General features: G+C 42.4%; 2 protein-coding genes across 28 annotated transcripts in view; one reads left to right on the forward strand and one right to left on the reverse strand.

The window, feature by feature from the left end:
* The window catches only part of USP34 (ubiquitin specific peptidase 34), a 280,867-nt gene that overhangs the window by 126,558 nt on the left and 131,341 nt on the right, over positions 1 to 22,968 (reverse strand). For 24 of the 27 annotated variants that reach the window (XR_010599944.1, XM_042857217.2, XM_042857220.2 and 21 more), the window contains 9 exons: positions 21,335 to 21,457; positions 21,142 to 21,225; positions 20,617 to 20,703; positions 16,676 to 16,876; positions 11,833 to 11,915; positions 10,963 to 11,003; positions 9,864 to 9,988; positions 8,990 to 9,142; positions 8,693 to 8,797 (listed from right to left, as the gene is read on the reverse strand). Coding sequence is in view for 26 of the 27 variants with exons in the window: in XM_042857217.2 (XP_042713151.2) it covers positions 8,693 to 8,797; positions 8,990 to 9,142; positions 9,864 to 9,988; positions 10,963 to 11,003; positions 11,833 to 11,915; positions 16,676 to 16,876; positions 20,617 to 20,703; positions 21,142 to 21,225; positions 21,335 to 21,457 (1,002 nt within the window). In the remaining variant the exon portion in view is untranslated. The remainder of the gene's footprint in view (positions 1 to 8,692; positions 8,798 to 8,989; positions 9,143 to 9,863; positions 9,989 to 10,962; positions 11,004 to 11,832; positions 11,916 to 16,675; positions 16,877 to 20,616; positions 20,704 to 21,141; positions 21,226 to 21,334; positions 21,458 to 22,968) is intronic. The other 3 variants (XM_065589647.1, XM_065589646.1, XM_042857219.2) reach the window with 1 other exon arrangement.
* Positions 1,327 to 3,617, forward strand: LOC135982543 (uncharacterized). Its single transcript, XM_065589655.1, has 2 exons — positions 1,327 to 2,047; positions 3,042 to 3,617. The coding sequence occupies exons 1-2, from the start codon at positions 1,471 to 1,473 to the stop codon at positions 3,515 to 3,517; spliced, it is 1,053 nt and encodes a 350-aa protein (XP_065445727.1). The 5' UTR covers positions 1,327 to 1,470; the 3' UTR covers positions 3,518 to 3,617.

Genomic DNA, 22,968 nt, shown 5'->3' on the forward strand with positions numbered 1-22,968 from the left:
CATCTTCTTGTGTTTCAGAGGGTGCCGGACAGCAGGTGTTCTGGACCTAGGCAGGCTAGCTGGACTGCGGTTTTGGGCCCTAGACATTGCCCATGGATCCCAGTACGACCAGTTAGTTGGGAATGGTAGGAGGGTGGTGCCTGTGGGTGATCATATCGTCCTCGTATATCTGCAGGTGGTTGTTGACAAGATGGTCCTGGCTTTGGTGAGGAAAGATGAGTATATATTACTGCATCATCCTCTTCTTCCTTGTCACTGGAGACGGGGGGGTGGGGGCTGATCTGCAGGGAGTAGTCAGCTGGCTAGGTACCGATCTGAATGGGGTACCCTCGGTGCCGAGTAGAGGAGATTCAGGTGTTGAAGCAACTACCAGGTCCGGATGTCTCATGAACTGCTGCGGTACCGTGAGGCTTGGTTCCAGAGATGGCACTGCGGACAGCCTGGGAGCATGAGTTGAAGCAGCCGGTGTCGAGGACTTAGAGCTGTGCGGCATAGGTATAGCAGGTGGTGCCATTGTACTGCTCGGGGCTGAGATCTTCTTCAGCTCTGTGGGCACCGAACTGGAAGGTTTCTCTTTGCTATGTGAACCTCCATTAGAGTGTGCCCACACAGAGTCTTTAGCTCTTCGGGAACACTCGGTGCTGGTGCCACCCTGTCCGACGCTCTTGGTGCCGTCGGTACCGGGGCAGATTTTTCTGTTGGAAATCACTTTCGTTTAGGCAATTCTCGGTGTGGAGATGTCTGCAACTGCTTTTTGGTAGCCTTTCTAGGAGTAGGCTCCTTGGCAGCCGATGTTGAAGTGGAGCCCCTGTCATTGGCGACTGTTGGTCAGAGGGTGACCTGGACTCGGAGTCAGAGGCTGGTTTGAGGGATTTCTCCATCATGAGGAGCTTCAGTTGGAGATCCCTGGCTTTTCTTGCCCTAGCTGTCATTTTTTTGCAGTGTGGGCACTTTTGAGTAATGTGTGTCTTGCCAAGGCAGTGGACACATTGAGCCTGGCCAGTATGGATAGTCTGCAAGTTAGGCAGATTTAAAACCAGGTGAGCTGGGCATGCCTGAAGGAGCGGTCTCTTAGGCCTGGTCTACACTAGGCGTTTATGTCGAAGTTAGCGCCGTTAAATCGAATTAACCCTGCACCCGTCCACACTGCGATGCTATTTAGTTCGACATAGAGGTCTCTTTAATTCGACTTCTGTACTCCTCCCCGACGAGGGGAGTAGCGCTAAATTCGACATGGCCATGTCGAATTAGGCTAGGTGTGGATGGAAATCGATGCTAATAGCTCCGGGAGCTATCCCACAGTGCACCACTCTGTTGACGCTCTGGACAGCAGTGCGAGCTCGGATGCTCTGACCAGCCACACAGGAAAAGCCCCGGGAAAATTTGAATTTGAATTCCTTTTCCTGTCTGGCCAGTTTGAATCTCATTTCCTGTCTGGACATCGTGGCGAGCACAGCAGCACTGGCAACGATGCAGAGCTCTCCAGCAGTGATGGCCATGCAGTCTGTGAATAGAAAGAGAGCCCCAGCATGGACTGATCGTGAAGTCTTGGATCTCATCGCTGTGTGGGGCGATGAGTCCGTGCTTTCCGAGCTGCGATCCAAAAGAAGGAATGCAAAGATCTACGAGAAGATCTCTAAAGACATGGCAGAGAGAGGATACAGCCGGGATGCAACGCAGTGCCGCGTGAAAATCAAGGAGCTGAGACAAGGCTACCAGAAGACCAAAGAGGCAAACGGACGCTCCGGATCCCATCCCCAGACATCCCGTTTCTACGAGGCACTGCATTCCATCCTCGGTGCTGCCGCCACCACTACCCCACCAGTGACCGTGGACTCTGAGGATGGGATACTGTCCACGGCCGGTTCCTCAGACATGTTAGGGGACGGGGAAGATGAGGAAGGAGATGAGGAGGGCGAGGCAGTTGGCAGCTCTCACAACGCTGATTTCCCCGACAGCCAGGATCTCTTCATCACCCTTACAGAGATCCCCTACAAAGCGTCCCCAGCCATTACCCCGGACACAGAATCTGGTGAAGGATCAGCCAGTAAGTGTTGTAAACATCTAAACATTTATTTTTAACAAAACAGGAATATTAACAATTAAAAGAATGGGTTGTTCATGATTAGTGTGCCCTAGGCGCTTAACGGTTTAGTAAGGGGCAGTGCAAGTTTTGAAAAGAAATCTAGCAATGTCCGGTTTTCAGTGATTGTCCTGCACAAGCCGCTCTACTGTGTATTCCCTGCTACTGCAGCTACAGTAAAATGCGGTCTATATGTGCGGGGATAGAGCAGTAATCCTCCTGGGACATCTCGATGAAGCTCTCCTGGAGGTAACTTGAAAGCCGTTGCATGAGGTTCTTGGGGAGAGCGGCCTTATTGGGTCCTCCGAAGTACGACACGTTGCCGCGCCACGAGATTATCAGGTACTCGGGGATCATTGCTCTGCACAGCAGGGCGGCATACGGCCCTGGTCTTTGGAGGCTTTCCCGGAGCATTCTCTCTTTGTCGCTCTCGGAGATCCTCATCAGGGTGATGTCGGCCATGGTGACCTGCTTTTAATTAGGTAGGGGAATGTTAGTGTTGGGACTGCTTTCCCGTTCCTTTACAGAACTGTCACCGCTGGTTTGCAGCCACGCGGTGGAGGCGGGAGAGGGGCAGCCGAAAGGGATCGTTCCCGGGGACAGCCGCGAGGGGGTGGGACAGGGGCAGAGTTCCCGCTTGCCGGATTGCTGGCAGCAGGGACTGACATTGATTTAAATGTGAAATGAGGCCAGTGGTAATATAAAAGTTTTAAACTGCCACAAGTGTACGGCTTACCATGTCTGCCTGCAACAGAAATTCCGTTGTGCTGCCTCGCTTCTCAAATGTGCTGTTCAAGACCCCAGGCACAGAATGCGAAGGCCGAGAATTCGACCTTGTGCTGAGTGCGCATGTGAAAGGTGCTGTGCATGGTCTTGTTCACAGAGAAAGACTATGTTCTTTGTTCACAACTACATTTATCTTTCAGAGGAATTCACTCCCTTTTTCCCATTTCCACAGCCCCGTCTGCGACTGTCTCACAACCTAGCCTGGAATCACACTCCCAGAGGCTAGCGCGGATTAGGCGTAGGAAGAAGAGGACACGGGAGGACATGTTCTCTGAGCTTATGGCCTCTTCCCAAGCCCAGGCAGCACAGCAGACCCAGTGGCGGGAGAACTTGACCCGAATGCACCAAGCCAACATGGATCGGGAGGAGAGGTGGCGGCAGGAAGACCAGCAGGCGACTCTAACGCTGCTTGGACTACTGAGGGAGCAAACGGACACACTCCGGCGCCTTGTGGATGTTCTGCAGGAACGGAGGCAGGAGGACAGAGCCCCGCTGCAGTCCATCTCTAACCGCCCTCCCCCGCCACCAAGTCCCATACCCACCTCACCCAAAGTGCAAAGAAGGAGAGGCGGCAGAGTCCCTGCTAACTCTCACTCCACCCCTGCAGAGAGCTCTAGTAGCAGAAGGCTCTCATTTCCCAAAATTTGAAAAGTTCTTTCCTTCCCGCCTGACACCAGCCCACGTCCAAGTTTCACCTCCCAATGCCATGTGTAGTTGATAATAAAAAATTCGTTTCTGTTAACTACTGTTTCAATCATGTTCTTTTGGAGGAGGAGGGGAAAGGGGGTTGGAAATTGGACAGGACAGTCTCCTTTGGCAGGGTACATAGTCGGGGGCAGGCACAGCAGCAGGGCACATACACAGTGCAGTGATGCAGTGACTAGTTGCCCCGGTTAGTCTGGGAGGTTGTTTTGATGTAATGTTGGGGGGGGTGGGTTGCTCTGTGACTTTGTGGCGGGGGAGGGCAGTTACAGATCTTAAGCGCCGGTCCTTAGACAGGATCACAGAGCCACACAGCATGGGATCTGTAACCGTCCTCCCCCTGCCACAAAGTCAAATAGACCTCCCATACACACAGTCCCGATCAGGAGGGGTGACAGGCTCCGTTGAAACAAGCATCCCACCGCAGCGGAGCCTGTCAATCCTTGAGTTTAGAAGCTGCATTCGCATCACAACACTAGACCCGCCCCGCACCACAGTCTGCGTCCCAGTTTTAAAAAATTCCCGCTAAAACAGTATTAAAGAAAACGGTGTGCTTTAACAAAGTAGAACTATTTTTATTTCGACACGTGTGTTGGAGGGGGGGTGAAGGGGGTATGTAACTGGATAGGATAGTCAACATTACCTGGGTAAAGAAACGGGGGCAGGTTTAGCTTCTCAGTACACAAACTATAAAATCACAGGTTACCCTGCTCACTCAGGAACTTTGCTTTCAAAGCCTCCCGGATGCACAGCGCTTCCCGCTGGTCTCTTCTAATCGCCCGGCTGTCTGGCTGTGAGTAATCACCAGCCAGGCTATTTTCCTCAACCTCCCACCCCGCCATAAAGGTCTCCCCCTTGCTCTCACAGAGATTGTGGAGCACACAGCAAGCTGCTATAACAATGGGGATATTGGTTTCGCTGAGATCACAGCGAGTCAGTAAGCTTCTCCATCTCCCCTTGAGACGGCCAAAAGCACACTCCACCACCATTCTGCACTTGCTCAGCCGGTAGTTGAAGAGTTCTTTTTCAGTGTCCAGGGCGCCAGTATAGGGCTTCATGAGCCAGGGCATTAGCGGGTAGGCTGGGTCCCCGAGGATGACTATAGGCATCTCCACATCCCCAACAGTTATTTTGTGGTCCGGGAAGTAAATACCTTGTTGCAGCCGTCTAAACAGACCAGAGTTCCTGAAAACACGAGCGTCATGAACCTTGCCCGGCCATCCCACGTAGATGTTGGTAAAACGTCCCCTGTGGTCCACCAGTGCTTGCAGCACCATGGAAAAGTATCCCTTTCGGTTAATGTACTGGGTGGCCTGGTGGTCCGGTGCCAGGATAGGGATGTGAGTTCCATCTATGGCCCCACCGCAGTTTGGGAATCCCATCGCTGCGAAGCCATCTATGATCGCCTCCACGTTTCCCAGGGTCACTACCTTTGGCAGCAGTACATCAACGATTGCCTTCGCTACTTGCATCACAACAACCCCCACGGTAGATTTGCCCACCCCAAACTGGTTCGCGACTGACCGGTAGCTGTCTGGCGTTGCAAGCTTCCACAGGGCTATGGCCACTCGCTTCTGTACACTCAGTGCAGCTCGCAACCGGGTGTCACTGCGCTTCAGGGCAGGGGACAGCAACTCACAAAGTTCCAGGAAAGTTCCCTTCCGCATGCGAAAGTTTCGCAGCCACTGGGATTCATCCCAGACCTGCAGCACTATGCGGTCCCACCACTCAGTGCTTGTTTCCCGTGCCCAGAATCGCCGTTCCACGGCATCAACATGACCCATTGCCACTGTGATGTCCTCGGCGCTGGGTCGCCTGCTTTCTGACAGGTCTGTGCTACTCTCAGACTTCAGGACATCACCGCGGTGCCGTAGCCTCCTTGCCTGACTTTTCTGCATCTGCCTCAGGGAAACCTTTATGATAAGCTGCGAGACGTTGAGAGCGGCCACAACTGCAGCGATGGTCGCAGCGGGCTCCATGCTCGGAGTACAGTGGCGTCCGCGCTGTCAATGACTGGAAAAGCGCGCGAACTGTTTTCCCGCCGGCGCTTTCAGGGAGGGAGGGCGGGAGTGATGGACGGATGACGACAGTTTCCCAAAAGCACCCTCGACTCATTTTGTTACCCAGAAGGCATTGCCGGCTACACCCAGAATTCCAATGGGCAGAGGGGACTGCGGGAACTGTGGGATAGCTGACCACAGTGCACCGCTTCGAATGTCGACGCTATCACCGTTAGTGTGGACGCACAAAGTCGAATTACTGTCCTTAGTGTGGACACACACGTTCGACTTTGCAATATCGATTACAAAAATTCGATGCAAGTAAAATCGAACTACTCTCGTAGTGTAGACAAGGCCTTAGAGAAAAAATCAGGGGTAAAACCAGTTGAGGTAAAGGCTGTATGACTGCCGGAGAGGCAGGGGTAGATAGGGAAGATACATTAAAAAAAAAAAAAAAAGGTTTTCTTTTAAGAAATTAAAGTAAGTCAATACATATGAAAACTAACTACAACTAAGGTAACCTATCGCTATAAACTAACTACTATAAATCTTATCTGAGCTAAGGGAGGGCGCTGCTGATTGTTCTGACTCAAGCCAACGGCGGTAGAGAAGGAACTGGGGGACGGTTGGTTGCGCACCACTATGTAACTGCTCAGAGCCGCGCAAGAAGGCTACGGTGCATGCGTGGCCCAACCAGGCACTGCTAACACAAATCTCCGATCATTCTTTTTACCCTTTTTTATTTTTTTTTAAAAAGACATTAAAAGTCTGAACTACTAACACCACCAAAGAGGGGAGGTCCCCCATGAAAAGGGTGGGAAGCAGGAAATAAAGGTTCTTTTCTTTCTTTTTTTTAAATTCCAATGGGGTAAACGGAAACTCTTAACTATTAAGGGAAATAAAGGAACTATGAACAACTACTAGTTATGGTACAGACGCAAAGAATGAAGAAACAACTGCTCACTCAATTTGAGGCCAAAGGTTGTCAAGAAGGAACTTTGGGTGGTTTGCCTGCACAGAGCTAGATAGCCTTGATGCAGCCTCTTGACGGAGAGGACATGTGTGGGCCGAATGGACACTGCTACCTAAAATTTCCGATTAGAGGCGTGGGGCGCAGATTCACCTATCGTGGAGCACCCAGAGGGACACTACTAGAAGAACCGAAAGTTCTGAGTCAGAATGCTTCTCCACATATTGTACGGGAGGTGACAACCCCTCTTCCTGAATAGTAAAAGTCATAAGCAGTCAGTGACGCAGCAGATCTAGGTACCAAAATGAGTCTGGAGGCTGCAAGGAAGGCTCATTTGGTAACATGAGGTCTTTACAGCATTGTAACTCCTGAGGTACCAGGCCACAACAGAGCTTGGTACAGCCACCGAGGTTGTTCCCGATGCCATTGTCAGAGGCGCTGGTGTCAGTACCAAGGGAACTGTGGATTCCAAGGAGGCTGCTCTCTTGGTAGCAGTAGTGGTCTTTGGCTCTGTGTCCTTTACCACTGAGGTATGGGACTTAGATGAAGACTTAGAGTGCTTCACAGTACCTGAGTATTCAGAGCCTCACTAGCACTCCTCTTGGGGCCTGAGGTCTCCGGTGACCTAAACCTCGTTGAGGAGGAACTCTCCGTTCTGCTCCTCTTATCCCACTCCGCAGTCTTTGAGTGGGAAGCTCTCTGTATTGCTGGAGCGATTATTGGTACCTCACTCGTGCAGAGTGCCAGAGACCGAGTCTCAACGTTGCCATCCTCTTGAAAGATCTTGGGGACCATGCTCTTGACGTAGACAGAGCACTAACAGAAATAGACGGTCCTTGGTACAGGGGGGTTCTCTGTACCCAGGTCTGAAGCCAGTCTTAAGGCTTGCTCCATCATTAAAAATCTATACTTAATTTCCCTGTTTTTAAAGAAGTGCAAATCTTGCACTTCCTGAGGATATGAGTGTCTCCCAAGCACCATATACACTGAATGTCTGTCACTGACAGGAACAGCCTCTCAACAGGAGATGCACCTTTTAAAACCTGGAGAGCCTGGCATCTCAGATAGAAGCAAAAAGCCTTCTGGACCCCTCACAATAGGGGAAAAAAGAAAAGTATGAGTGTGTGTGTGTATATTTATTTATTTATTTATTATGAAAAAGAAAAACAGGAACAACAGTTCCAACAACTATAAGGTTTTAATATTCTACAACTACTAAATAACTAATAGTATCTACTATTATAAAGAGAAAACAGGCACACACTAAACTCCATCTCTGGCTGAGAAGGAACCGAGGGCAGTTCACTCGCACAGTCCTATATAGCCTCAATATTGGGCACAAGTATTTATACTGTGCATGTGCAGGCCAAACAGGCACTGATACCAAAAACCTACAACCAGAGGTGCAGGGCACACACATACCTGAAGTAGGGCACCCACAAGGAAACTACTTGAAGAATTTGCAATTTACAGCCATCTAAATGTCATTTTTCAATAAATGCGCATGTACCAACATTGTTATATTTTTATAGTGATATTTATTTTTTCGATCCCCAGAAACGACAATATTAGCTATATTATGTAAAAATTATGAGCAAAGGATCATAGATTAGAAAAGACCAATTTTAAGGGAAGTTTTCAAATTGTTTGCTCTCACTTACTCATGTGTTGAAAGGGAGTAAGAAGTTCCCTGCATGTGCGACCTGCAAAAAGCCTCAGCAAAATAGCAACCCAGCTAACTAAGATGCTCTCTGTGAGTATGCAAGTTCTCCTAAAAGATCTCTATGTACACAAATTGGTCTTGCAGTATAAATGTCAGTATTCATGAGGGAGTTTGGGGTTTTGTCCTTTTATTTTTGTAAGAAACACTAGACAAAGTTATTTGATGGAAATATATTGTAGCTGCTCTACATAACTTTTAAATAAATATCTATAGTTGGCTGTAATGTTATACATTTATTTAAAATAGCACAATTTTGAGTTTAATTCAGGAGTAAAAATTTCATCAAATGCAAGTTATCACATAATATTCAATTACTGCATTTGGAGTTACAATGACTTGGTTTGAACTTAAAATACTCATAATAATCAATCTCACAAAAGCAAAAGAAAACGACCCCATTTTAATGAATGTAAATTAACTGTACCTACCTGACTGGCATCTTTTACATGTATGTTATCAATCAGTTTGCATAGCAACCAAAAATATTCCTTACAACCAGATCGTAACACTGGTTCCTCTTCATAATCCTCTATCTGTGAAAAGAAATGCCTTTTTATTCACAAATATAACTGACAAAAAACTTGCTTAACTTAAACTCTGATAAAACAAGATGATAAATCTATTAACTGCTATAGGACTTACTATTTCTGACATAAATGAGAATGATGGAAAGCAGTTGCAATTCATATTTAACATAAAGCTGGAATGAATAGTTAAATTCTTACCCGGATAGGTTTCAATGCCTGAGCATCAGGAAGAAATTTTAATAATGTTGATGAGGCCAGTAGCAGAAAGGATCGATTAATTGAGTCTCCCCCATCCAAACCACAGAGAGATAATTTGTACAGACCATTACAGGACTCATGGCGAACTGCAGTCTTCAAGAAAATATTTCAAATAAAATCAAATTGTTAAAATAACACTGCATATGCGATTTCCTTTTTCACTTTTGCCTAATATATGTATATACATAACAGTTCTCCAAATACTATTAAACAACTTAGGCAGAGTATATTTCTATAGAAGTATCTTTTATAAAGTGCAGAGGCGTCCAAACTATCTAAAAACTACAAACTTATTGCTAAAACTACAAGAACTATTTACACTAAAATTGTCAGAAAAAAACACTAAGAGAAGGATTGCCAAACAATGAGGGGGTCCCAGCAACCATCACAGGCGGTAAAAAGGAACTGAAGGGGAGCAGGGTTGGCAGGGCCCTTTATAACAATGCTATGAGAATGCGACTCCACAGGGTGCTGGAGCCAACCCAACAGATACCACACAAAGGGAAAAAATTCCAGCAGCTGTGCTGGGGTGCGTACACACGTACTTTGGAACGGACATGTGCAAGAACTTGAAGAAGAGCAGGAGTTTATAATGGGAATTGATTAACTATACACCTTTAACTGTACATGTTGCAATTGGCACTTGCTATATTTTGACTAAAGAAAGAAAAGTTAAACAGTCTTTTTTAAGTAATGGCATTAGTAGGCAATACAATCCTCTGAATTCTGATGGAGTAACATCAGATGACACTAGGGCTGGATTTGGTCCTTATTAATTATTAACTAATATGCAATGATCTCTCCATTATCTTACCTCTGGAATAAGAAGGGTAAGTTTCTTTAGCCAATCTTGTAAATGATCACTATCTGCCAGGCTGGATTTCACCAAAGAACAGCAGTGGGCCCAACTCACCAAGAGCCACATTGAATAATGAGTAACTAAAGGGATAAGAGGTGGAATAAAGTCACCATGTAATTGCTACATTAAAAAGCTTTTTGGGTTGAAAAGTCACAAAGGACAAAAGCATATAACATATTTCTCTCACTTGTGATAATGAGTGACAAAGGACCCTCATTTTGGCATTTAGGATGCCACTAAAGCTGAAGTAATATATCCATTTGGTTACTAAATGTTGAGTCTCTTTCTTAATTACACTACACTAATGAGACACCACTCTGAGGCACAATTCCTTCCCTGCTTCCCCACTGCTCAAGAGGTGGGAGGTAATTTGCTGATACAGCACTAAATTATGGCACTCCCTGAACCAGCTCAGCTCTTCCTACTCCTCTCTTCCCACCAGCTAAGGGCCAATTTCTGGCAGGTGATACACACAGGGTGTCAGAATTCTGGCTCCAAAATCCACAGATACACCACGCTCGGGCCCTTGGTGACAGGATACAGAAGAGCACTCCAGAATAGGGCATAAGGCTAAGGGGAGATGCCTGTGTATTTGTGAACATATAAGCTGTAACTTGACAATGGCTCCTATACACAGAATTCTCACAGGAATAATCTCAGGGAGTTGAGGGGGGATTGCTGGCGGAGTCAAAGACTGCTGCCAGTCAAAATACAGGTGAATATTCATGTCACATTTACAGTCTTAATGTGAACCTATTTGGAAGGCAACAATTCCCCCAAGCAGCTTTCTCAAGCAGGACCCTTCTGTAAACTGAGCCTCGGGTTGAAGCTTTGTACATATCTAAAAGAATCTCCAGGGAAGATTCGTGGTGCAAATACTATCTGGCTTCCTCTGGGGATGGGAATCCCCACCTAGGGCACAGCAGGCTCCACTGACACACGGGAACACATCACTGCATTAGTTGGAATGAATCAAACCCATGGTCTGTAATAGTTGTATGATATTTTCGCTATCATCCATTAATAAAAATTAACTATTTTCTACAGCACTAACCTTCATGTCTTGATCTGTGATCAGACTGAGCTTTCAACACCCTGTGCAGGAAGAAAATCAAATCAATTAAATGTTACTACAGAACAAAATAAATATATTATACCTGGAAATGTAAGAACTGAAAATGTACTTTTCTCATATTCACTTAAAATATATTCTTCCTCTCATAAAGTATAATATTAAAAGTAATTTTACTCTCAAATGTGACTATAATGGCATTATAGGATTCCATGTTTATTGTCACTCAATAGCTTCCACATAAATTCATTTCAGTTTATAAATAAGACAGTTTTTCTAACTATTGAGCCTGAAAACTCGAGCTGGAATCAAAAAGTAAAGGTGCTTTCCTTTCTGGCGCTACCACATATCACCAACAACTGTAAGTTTGTTGATGCAACCTTATACAACAAATATAGAAGGTACATCTAAAATAGGCCAAAACACTAATTTTCAAAATGTAGTCCTCAGGTGGCATCATATATAAGTGTACACACACATCAACACCAAAAAGCGAATGGGGATAGGAAAAGCACACAAGCAGTCAAACCAATACCATTCAAGCAAATTTATTTTAATCTTTTCTCCTTCATACTGTCCTGTAATCAAGACCTGTAATTGCTGCAGAGAGGGTATGGAAGTGGCTTTGGGAGGTGAGATGGTTCATGAAAGGATCATACTGTGGTCCATCATGTGAAATAAGTTTGAGAACCACTTGACTAAATTAATGAGGAAGTATACAACCATAGTTTAGTTTTTTTTATACCTTTTATTCATTTTTGACCTTTGAAAAACCATAGATTTAAGTTTAAAGCTATCATGAAAATGCATACATTTTTTAAACCATACTACATAAATAAAAAGTTATTGTACCTAGGTGCCAAGTTGTCGTACGTATAAGCAACTGACATAAGTCGCTGAATCAAACTTGTTCCCTGGACAAGTACAAGGAATACCTTTAAAAATCAAAGTTAAAAGAAAAAAGTTAATATAATAATGGGGTTAGATTATACACATTATGTCAATTTTAAAACAAACCAAAAACTGTGTGGGTGAGAGTGACTATACAAGAGACATTCGTAGTTAAACAGTTTTGCACTGTAATTCTCACTTATAGCCAGGGAGGGTGCAAGGATGTTTCGCGCCCTAGGCAAAACTTCCACCTTGCGCAACCCCAGCCCCCGAGATCTGTGGCAGCTCTCCACCCTAAGGTGGCCCCTCCTGCAGCAGCTCCCCCCCCCGCCCTGAGCCCCCTCCCCACAGCAGCGCCCTTCCCCCCTCCCCCCCGCGGCAGATCCCCCCCGGCCCAGGGAGCCATGCGGCAGCTCCCCACCCCAGCTCATATCTGCTCCGCCTCCTCCCCGAGCACGCCGTCGCCGCTCCACTTCTCCTGCCTCCCAGGTTTGTGGCGCCAATCAGCTGTTTGGCGCCGCAAGCCTGGGAGGGAGAGAAGCAAAGCGGGGCGGCGTGCTCAGGGGAGGAGGCGGAGCAGAGGTGAGCTGGGGCGGGGAGTGGTTCCCCTGCGTGCCCCCCCGCTTACTTGCTGCAGGCGGCCCTCCCTGTGCCCCTGCCCCAACTCCCTCCGCCTAAATGCCGACAACCGGGGCAGCCGAAGGAGGACCCGAAATGCCGCCCCCGAAATGCTAGTGCCCTAGGCGACCGCTTAGGTCGCCTAATGGGTTGCACTGGCCCTGCTTATAGCAGGACCAAAATCCCTATATTTTACACTTTTTGACTTTTTTCAGACACCAAATTTGACAGTAAAACTTTTCAAGGAATATTTGAGTTTTCTGTGTAATTCTTGCATTAATTCTATATCTTTTGCAACAGAAACTTTTTAAAATTATTCTTCAAGTTGAGACTTGGTTTTCTGATATTTCCATGGGTTCCTCTAACTTAATAAATGTATGTTCCATTTAAGGCTATTTTCATTCATTACCTTAGTCTTGGACTATATAGTGGACTATATAGTGGGGATTAAAATAATCAAATTTAAAAGTTATTTTTAAAATTTGTCAAACTAATCCTAGGTTACAAAAATAACATACTATGATAGTGACTAGATAATCCATTATCTAATCTTGCATTAATAACAAATCTATGTTTCTAGCCATCATTGTTGTGAATAAAACCTTGAAAACATGAACAGAATGTAATTGTGGTTTCCTTCTCAGCTATGAGGGCTAGAAACCTTTCCCCCCCCCATTCCACCGAAAGAACATCTGGAGAGACTCTGCTGGAACAACCAAGTAACAGGTACATTAGATGACAAAAACACCTGTCGATAATTATGACAAAGATAAAACATTTATGACTAAGAGCATTAATAAATCAAATAATAAAACCTTAATAAATTTTAAAGTAGTCTATGCTATACAGATAGCTACAGTCTCAAATTCTATTTTGCCTGAGACTTAACTCTCCCAGAAGTGTGATGTGCTGGTCTTGCAAACAATATTTAACAATACCAAACAGGATATCTGGCTACAATTCATAATTCTAGTCTATCGTTCCCCAAGATGTGCAGACAGTAAACTCAGCACCTATATGGTAAGAATGGCTCACACGCTCAACAGCAATTTATCCTCAGTGAGTCTCTCTCTAGCCATTTGAGGCCCGAATGATATTGGCCAAGTTTCAGGTTTGCCTGTATGCACCCGGGGAGGTAATATGGAGGACAGCAGGGCCAGCTCCAGGCACCAGCTTCTCAAGCAGGTGCTTGGGGCGGCTGCTCCGGAGAGGGGCGGCACGTCCAGGTATTCGGCGGACGGTCCCTCACTCTGCTTGGGAGCGAAGGACCTCCCGCCGATTGCTGCCGCAGATCGCGATCGCGGCTTTTTTCTTTTTTTTGTTTTTTGTTTTGGCTGCTTGGGGCGGCCAAAACCCTGGAGCCGGCCCTGGAGGACAGATTTTGTTATGAACAGCCAAGAGTGATGAAAAGCATATGGAAGAAATTTACCTTTCTCACCAGAGTTTTACAACTACAGAATAAATATGTTTAGTATTATGAAGTCACTCTAGTATTAAATTATGGTTAAAATTATTGAGGTCTTACTTCCATTCTAAAACCCTATTTTCAGTTGCTTTTAACTTTCTGAAAAGAGATAACTTGAGGTAAAAAATTCTTGCTTGTTCTCAGTCCATTAGTCTTTTTTTAAATTGACTATAGAAGTCTATTTAACTCTTTTTGAGTTGCCGGATGTTTAAAAAAGGAAATACTGATTTTGACAGCTGAGAATTTTTTCTGACTCATTTTTACTCTTTGGATAATTAAACTCTTCTGTAAAATAAAGCTTAGTTTGGACATTGTCTTCACTTTATACAAAATCATTTTACATACTTGAAGAAATTTGAAGGAGTTGGTTCCTAAGTCATGTTAAAAAAATAAAATAAAAAAAACCCAATAGGACCTGAGATTTTGGAAAACTGAGATCCTATCCAAAAGGTGATCTGAAACTATTTTGAAAAATACTACAACTACTTAAAAGATTATGTGCTGAATCCCCCATACCAACAGTGAGAATGGAAATGTAAGTATATTTCTGATGTTTAGATTTTCAGAAAGCCTTTGGACAAGGTTCCTCCAAAGGCTCTTAAGCAAAGTAAGCTCTGCAGGGATGAGAGGGAAGATCCTCCCATGGATGAATAAATACTTAAAAGATCGGAAACAAATGTTGGAATAAATGGTCAGTTTTCAGAATGGAGAGAGGTAAATAGTGGTGTCCCCCAGAGGTCTGTACTGGGACCAGTGCTGTTCAACATATTCATAAATGATCTGGAAAAGGGGGTAAACAGTGAGGATACAAAACTACTCAAGATAGTTAAGTCCAAAGGAGACTGAGATGAGTTACAAAGGAATCTCACAGAACTGGGTTACTGGGAATCAAAATTGCAGATGAAATTCAATGTTGATAAATGAAAAGTAATGCACATTGGAAAACAGAATCCCAACTATACATATAAAATAATGGGGTCTAAATTAGCTGTTACCACTCAAGAAAAGAGATCTTGGGGTCATTGTGGACAGTTCTCTGAAAACATCCACTCAATGTGCAGCGGCAGTCAAAAAAGCCAACAGAATGTTGGGAATCATTAAGAAAGAGATAAATAATAACACAGAAAATATCATATTGCCTCTATATAAATCCATGGTATGCCCACAGCTTGAATACTGCATGCAGATGTGGTTGCCCCATCTCAAAAAAGATATATTGGAATTAGAAAAGGTACAGAAAGGGCAACAAAAATGATTAGGGGTATGGAACAGCTTCCATATGAGGAGAAATTAATAACACTGGGACTTTTCAGCTTGGAAAAGAGACGAGTAAGGGGGGGTGGGTATGATAGAGGTCTATAAAATCATGACTAGTGTCGAGAAAATAAATAAGGATGTGTTATTTACTCCTTCTCATAACACAAGAACTAGGGGTCACCACACTGAAATTAATAGGCAGCAGGTTTAAAACAAATAAAAGGAAGTATTCCTTCACACACTGCATAGTCAACCTGTGGAACTGTCCGCCAGAGGATGTTGTGAAGGCCAAGACTATAACAGGGTTCAAAAAGAACTACATAAATTAATGGAGGATAGGTCTATCAATGGCTATTAGCCAGGATCGGCAGCAATGGTGTCCCTAGCCTTTGTTCGCCAGAAGCTAGGAATGGGCGACAGGGCATGGATCACTTAACAATTACCTGGTCTGTTCATTCCCTCTGAAGCACATGGCATTGGACACTGTCAGAAGACAGGACGGTGGGCTAGATGGATCTTTGGTCTGTATGGCTGTTCTTTTGTTCTTATTTTTTGTTTTGTTGCATTTTTGGTTTTGTGAAAAGCAGTTCCTCTGCAACTGCTTTTTTTACTTGGTGTAATACCCACTGATGACAATCACCCCAGTAGTAGTTTCACAGCCCAGTAACAATCCACTGGTAGTGGACATGATTGTCACCAAACAATGCTAGAACCTGCTTGTGAGGTCACAGTAAGTCCTTGCCCTTCCAACAGTTCACCGTTTTTAACATTATTAATATTAATATGTTGTCCTCTTTAGCATGTAAAATATAATATGAAAACCAAGCTTAAAAAAATATGTTACTGTTGGGGGTGGAAGAATATAGGGACTTAACAGGTAGGTTCTACCACTGTTCAACAGTGGGTGTGATGGTGCCAGCACAATGCATGATGGGCCATCTTCAAAAGTAGGAATTGATGGAGGAAACAAGAGATAAAAACAACAAGGAGTCCGGTGGCACCTTAACATGCATCTGAAGAAGTAGGTTCTTTACCTCCGAAAGCTTATGCCCAAATATATCTGTTAGTCTTTAAGATGCTACCAGACTCCTCGTTGTTTTTGTGGATACAGACTAACGCGGCTACCCCTCTTATACTTGAAACAAAACATAAAAAGTAATCATCAGAAATATTCAGAAATACCCATTTACTGTGGCTCTTTGGGACATTCTGCACATAAACTTGGACTTCTAGCTTTTTAAAACTGCACATCTTTAATCTAATTTTATTTAATTATTTTATTTCCTGATATATCCCCTCTAGCGTTTAGATTAATTTTTTAATAATTGTTTTTCACTACACTATTTCCTCATATTATTAAAAAGTAATAATAGTTTACACTTCATATCCCCCTTTGACTGATAAAAGAAAACATCTCCCCTACAGCATGTGGGTGTTTGTACGTATATATAATTTGTTTCTTACCTCTGTGAGACGAGGTATATGAAGGCCCTTTACATGATCTCCTGCAGTCTTCCTCGATTTGCCTGGCCAAGTTCTTTTCCTGTGACTCTCTGCTACACCAGACCAGGCAAAGACATCATGATAAGCTAAATCCAAATCTGAGGGATCTACTGCAAACTGGCATATCAACTTCAGCAAGCAAGCAAGACAGTCTAGCTGCCACTGTGGATAAGAAGAAAATGCAATTTTCCTTTTTCACAAATTCTAGTAATTCTTTGTCTATTTTGGAACTTGAAACACAAAACTTAAACGTCCTACAAAGCTAACAACTAAAGCACTAATTGGCAAGAGCTAACAAGACTTGTACTAGACATTACAGAGTCTGGGGCTGGTATTAAAATCTTTTATTTCTTACAAAGAGAGTATTTTCAAGAACTAGTCCAAATTATGGGTACAGTTACAAGATGCTATGATATTCTGTGTAGAAGATTCTGTATTTATGATCTACAGCATTTTCTGGCACTTACATTTAACTTGGAAAGCAATATTTAACATGGTTTGTTACTCTTTTAAATTAAACACAATTACTTAGATAGAGACAAACTACACCTCTACCCTGATATAACTCGACCCAATATTACATGAATTCGGATATAACACGGTAAAGCAGTGCTCCGGGGGGGGGGGGGCAGGGCTGCGCACTCCGGTGGATCAAAGCAAGTTCGATATAACGCGGTTTCACCTATAATGTGGTAAGATTTTTTGGCTCCCGAGGACAGCGTTATATTGAGGTAGACGTGTATATTAAAAATACCATTTTGTATTGTAATGTCACAAAGAGATGAAAACCCCTCATTCACTCAATAGTTTCTGATTTTTCTTTCCTCCTATTTCCTTCTGGGACATGATCTCCAAGGATCTCATATGTACTATTACTCGTGCATGTACATTTGCCCAGCACAACCAGCAGGAGTTGTATCATACAAGCAAAACTAACACAATGATAGGCCCAGATCATACAAACTGATATACTAGCATAGCTCTCTATACCCGTTCAGAATCCCATTGAAATCTCTAAGACTTTACCCAGATGCAGGAGTCTACACTAGAATATTTATTTGCAGGATCAGTGCCTTAGTTGCACTTTACTACTCCTCCTCTTGCAAACGTAAATGCAAGATCAACTAAGGCACTAATAGAATCTTCGGCTTATGCTGGGAATGGAGAGAAATATAGAGTATCTCCCTTCTCCTGACACTGCTCCAGAAAGAGCACCAACAGATGCCAAGCATCATGAGAGAGCTAGAGAAGTGTATATCACAAGTATTTATACAGATTCAAAAGAGAAAAAACTGAAAAAACAAAGCTCAAAAATATTATTCTCCTTCCATAAAAAAATAAAGATTTTTTTCTCAGTATGGGATACTTTAAATATCCTAAACTCTGAAACATACACAAACCATGACACTTTATATTTATTACATGACAAAATGCTGACATTGAAAACAAACAGCTAAAACAAACTCAGTCTAACAAACACAAACGAAAAGAAATCCACACTGCAAAGTAATATCCAACATAAGGAGAGTTTATCTCACATTAATTGATAGATGAATAGTGATAAGATACATAATTTCATAGAATCATAGGACTGGAAAGGACCTCGCACTCAAGCCAGGACTAAGCATTAGCTCATCTCTGACAGGTGTTTAAACCTATTCTTAAAAACCTCCAGTGATGGAGATTCCATAATCTCCCTAGACCAGGGATTGGCAACCTTTGGCACGCGGCCCACCAGGGTAAGCACCCTGGCGGACCGGGCCGGTTTGTTTACCTGCAGTGTCTGCAGGTTTGGCCGATCGTGGCTCCCACTGGCCACGGTTCACTGCTCCAGGCCAATGGGGGCTGTGGGAAATGGCGCAGGCTGAGGGATGTGCTGGCCGCAGCTTCCCGGAGCCCCCATTGGCCTGAAGCGGCGAACCACAGCCAGTGGGAGCCACAATCAGCCGAACCTGCGGAAGCGGCAGGTAAACAAACCGGCCCGGCCCGCCAGGGTGCTTACCCTGGCGGGCCACGTGCCAAAGGTTGCTGATCCCTGTCCTAGACAATTTATTCCAATGCTTAACTACCATGAAATTTGGGAAGTTTTTCCTAATGTCCAACTAAACCTCCCTTACTGCAATTTAAGGCCATTGCTTCCTGCCCTATCCTCAGAGGTTAACAAGAACAATTTTTCTCCCTCCTCCTTGTAACAACCTTTTATGTACTTGTAGACTGTTATGATGTCCATCCGCCCTGCCCCCCTTCAGTCTTCTCTTCTCCAGACTAAAGAAACCCAATTTTTTCAGTCTTCCCTCATGGGGCCTGTTTTCTAGGCCTTTATTCATTTTTGTTGCTCTTCTCTGGACTTTCTCTAATCTGTCCACATCTTTCCTGGAACTCGACACATTACTCCAGCTGAGGCCTTATCAGAATAAAGTAGAGGGGCAGAATTGCTTCTTGTGTCTTGTTTAAAACACTCCTGCTAAGACATCCCAGAATGATGTTTGCTTTTTTTTGCAACAGCGTTACACTGTTGATTCTTATTTACCTTATGATTAAGGCTAAGATTTTGTCATGACTATTTTTAGTAAAAGTCATGGACAGGTCAAGAGCAATAAACAAAACATGGCTATTCCCTGATACTCAAAATAGACAGTATCTACTGCTTCCTCTCTATCCACAAATCCATGCTGACTGTTACTTATCACCTTATTAACTTCTAGGGGTTTGCAAATTGATTGCTTAATTATTTGGTTCATTATCTTTTCCAGGTACTGAAGTTAAACTGACTGGTCTGTAATTCGCCAAGGTTGTACTTATACCTCTTTTTATAGATTGGCTTTATATTTGCCCTTTTCCAGTCCTCTGGAATCTTTCCCATCTTCCATGAGTTTTCAAAGATAATCACTAATGGCTCAGACATCTCCTCAGTCTGAGTATTCTAGGATGTATTTCATCAGGCTCTGGTGACATGAAGACATCTAACCTATCTAAGTAATTTTTAACTTGTTCTTTCCCTATTTTAGCCTCAGATCCTACCTCATTTTCTCTGGCATTCACTATGTTAGACATCCAATCGCTACTAAACTTTCTAGTGAAAACGGAAACAAAATGAAATGAATGAACAAAATATATGAAAACTAACACCAATGTGCACTGTTAGGGAATTTCTTTATTAATCCCTTGACTGTAGTGGTAGTGATTTCTCTCAATGCCAACAATGGGTTACGTACCAAGAAATAAACACACTACTGCTTTAAAGTCAGGTTAAGAAGTACAGGTTTCCCATTGAAACCACCCATCAACCTCCCTTTTAAATATATATTTGTTTTCCAATATTCTGACCATGTTATTGCAAACTTAAGCTCTGATCCCACAATCAGGTCTGTGCAGATGCAAAGCTCTGCATGCATGAATCCAGTACCTTACCCCAGAAAATAGTTTCCAATCTGGGGGTTAGGGTGTATTATTTTTTAGTTATACAAACCAGCACATTTTTTCTTAGGACTACAGAAAAAATAACAAATAAAATAACATACAGAAAAGATATAAAAGTGTGGTCACAAAATAGCAAAAAGTCAGAATGATAAAAGTAGTAATGTTTTTAAAAGGGAAATTAAAACTGCAACTATCCAACAATTTACATTTCCCCCAAAAAGAATACTATATTGTTAGTGTTTATTGGCATCAATTTAGCAGCTGGTTTGTATCCATTACAGATGGAAGCACTCAATAAACTAGTTTCAATGCACAACAATTGGCTTATGAGCAATATCTTTCATTGTTCATTTTATATTGTTCGTTTCTTCTCTTTTTCTACAGAAAAGGTGCAAGTAAATATAACAAAGGCTGCTAGCAATGGAAGCACTCAAATGGGATAGCTACCTTATAGCTGGTTAAAACACTGACTTGTCACCTACCACAGTCCATGGTTCCTGCTCTTTAGGCTCTAGAATTCCCGAATTAAAAATTTCTAACAATTGTTGAAGCCCTCCAGCAGCAACAAACTGTAAGTAAATTACGATAATGTAAGAAAAATCAGGTACATAATGTATTTTAAACTCCTTGTCTCAGTTACAAGATACACAATTAAAATCAGAAATAAAACATTGATAAACTATGCAGTTACTTATTTTTTGAAGGACATGAGAAAAATTTGTATAAAAATATAATGAACTGAGAGGCTGGACTTTTGGCAAAAAACACTGAAGTTAGACAATAATTTTGTTTTTCATTAATCATTTAAGCCCAGGAATTGGGATTTCCTGACAGTATCCTAATGCAAAAAGTATTATGTGCTAATAATATGAACTTGAAATCAAGAGACTCCAAGGAGTGAAACAAAATATTAAAAGCTTATACTATCTTAAAAGAAAAGAACTTTCATTTTATGTCATTTTGAAAAATCTACACTACATATTACAAAATACTTAAGTAAATCAAACCTTGCAGCTCCAGGTGTTTTTACTATTTTCTATTTGATCTTCACTCGAATCATCAGAGTCTGGATAAAGGTCACTATAACTTCCCTGAGGATAAACAGAAAAATAAATTATTATATCAATGCAAGAATTTAAAGTAATAAATATTTCACCCATAAGAATTTGGATTTAGAAACTACAAAAGAAGTTATATTACCGTAGACTCTCGCCTTATTCTTCTGTTAGGCTTGCCCAAAGCTTCAATGATTTCAAGTGCATACAAAAGTTTATGGGCACTTTTTATTCGCAGGAGATCCTTCCAACTAAATCCATCATTACCCTTATAAAAAAGTTAAGAAAATTAAATCCAATGCTGACCTGACCATAGAGGCAAAAGTAATTACATTTTTGAAGAGACAATGGCAAGTAATTTGGTTTTTACATATTACATATCTTTAAATGAATATTTATTGTTACAACATCCATGAAAAAAAATAAAATGTATCTGATGTAATTTACAGACTCTCAATCTGAATAATGACAGGTTTCAGAGTAGCAGCCGTGTTAGTCTGTATGTTCTTCTTTCAATCTGAATAATATACGTACAGTAGGAATCCCAATTAACTCAATAGTATTAAAGTTACCACAGAACATGCACAACAACAATTTTTAAAACATTTTAACTTCAGTGAGAAATGCCAACCTGCAATTCCAAATGGTAAAGTTCAACCTTTACTTCGGTGTGAGCAAAAAAGTACCTTAAGATGTACTTTGAAGGTAAAAAATATATTTTTTCATATTTTAATGACTATAAAATAAATGAACAGATTTTGTTCATTTTCCAAAAAAAGTCACCTCTGGACTGAAACTATGCATGTAAAATTTTAGCCTAAATGAAACATTATCCAGAAAGCTGTGAGCATGAGCAAAACAGATCCTAGTTCTAGCTTGCACAGTTACAAAATCTATCATATCTAAACCACAATTTAAGTTATATTTTTAAAATATTTTAAACATGTATACATTGGGATTATATGACAGCTTTCCCTCTCCCTGCCTTCACTAAATCTTGGGAGAGCCTCTGCAGGGCCATTTAAAAATTTGTAAAGAGCATGATGACTGCTGGTTAGCACAGCAGAGAATGGATAACCTATTCTTTCCTGCCCATCCTTCCCACCACATATTCAATATGCTAGATTCCTAAATTTCAAAACATGATTGTTACATTAAAAGAGTATCAAAAATTCAAACAGGAAAGCAGAATCAGACCCCACTACTTAAATCCAATCTAATCAAAGAATAAAATAATCTGTCAAACTCATTTTATCCAAGGAAAATCAAAAATTTTGACCCCTGCAGCCAGCTTCTCTCTTTGCCCTTAACATCTTGCTGACACAAAGAGTTACAAGAAGATTGCTGGCAAAGTAAGGAAATTCTTCCATTTAGCCAAATACATTTTTGCTGGCAAAAATCCCAGTAGTTTTGTCTCTTACAATTCTTTCGTGTAAATTCATTTTGTTCTTAGTGTTTTATTTTCCTCAGGTACATTCAATCACAATTAAAGAGAGATCTTCCACTACTCTTATCCACAACTTCCTCAGTCAGATACAATTAGGGGGAACCCTCACATATCTTAACTTTTTACTGCCCATTAATGGGTATTGAAATGATGACCCAACATTTTATTTTCATTAGCAATCATCTCTGAAGCCTCAGAAAACATATCACTATAGACACTAAACAGTGTACTTACATGTGGTTGGGTCATATTGGAAAGTTGCTTAAAATTCACACATTTGCTCTTTTTACATTAAAAATGCTCAGAAATACTTCAGAATTCAAGATACTTAT

The sequence above is a fragment of the Chrysemys picta genome, chromosome 3 (genome assembly GCF_011386835.1).
Source record: "Chrysemys picta bellii isolate R12L10 chromosome 3, ASM1138683v2, whole genome shotgun sequence".
Lineage (NCBI taxonomy): Eukaryota > Metazoa > Chordata > Testudines > Emydidae > Chrysemys > Chrysemys picta.

Excerpts from the sequence above, each read along its gene's own strand:
- LOC135982543 (XM_065589655.1), top strand. The coding sequence starts at position 1,471 with ATGCAGAGCTCTCCAGCAGTGATGGCCATGCAGTCTGTGAATAGAAAG. Across the intron at positions 2,048-3,041 it reads ATCTGGTGAAGGATCAGCCA|CCCCGTCTGCGACTGTCTCA; the intron begins GTAAGTGTTGTA and ends CCATTTCCACAG.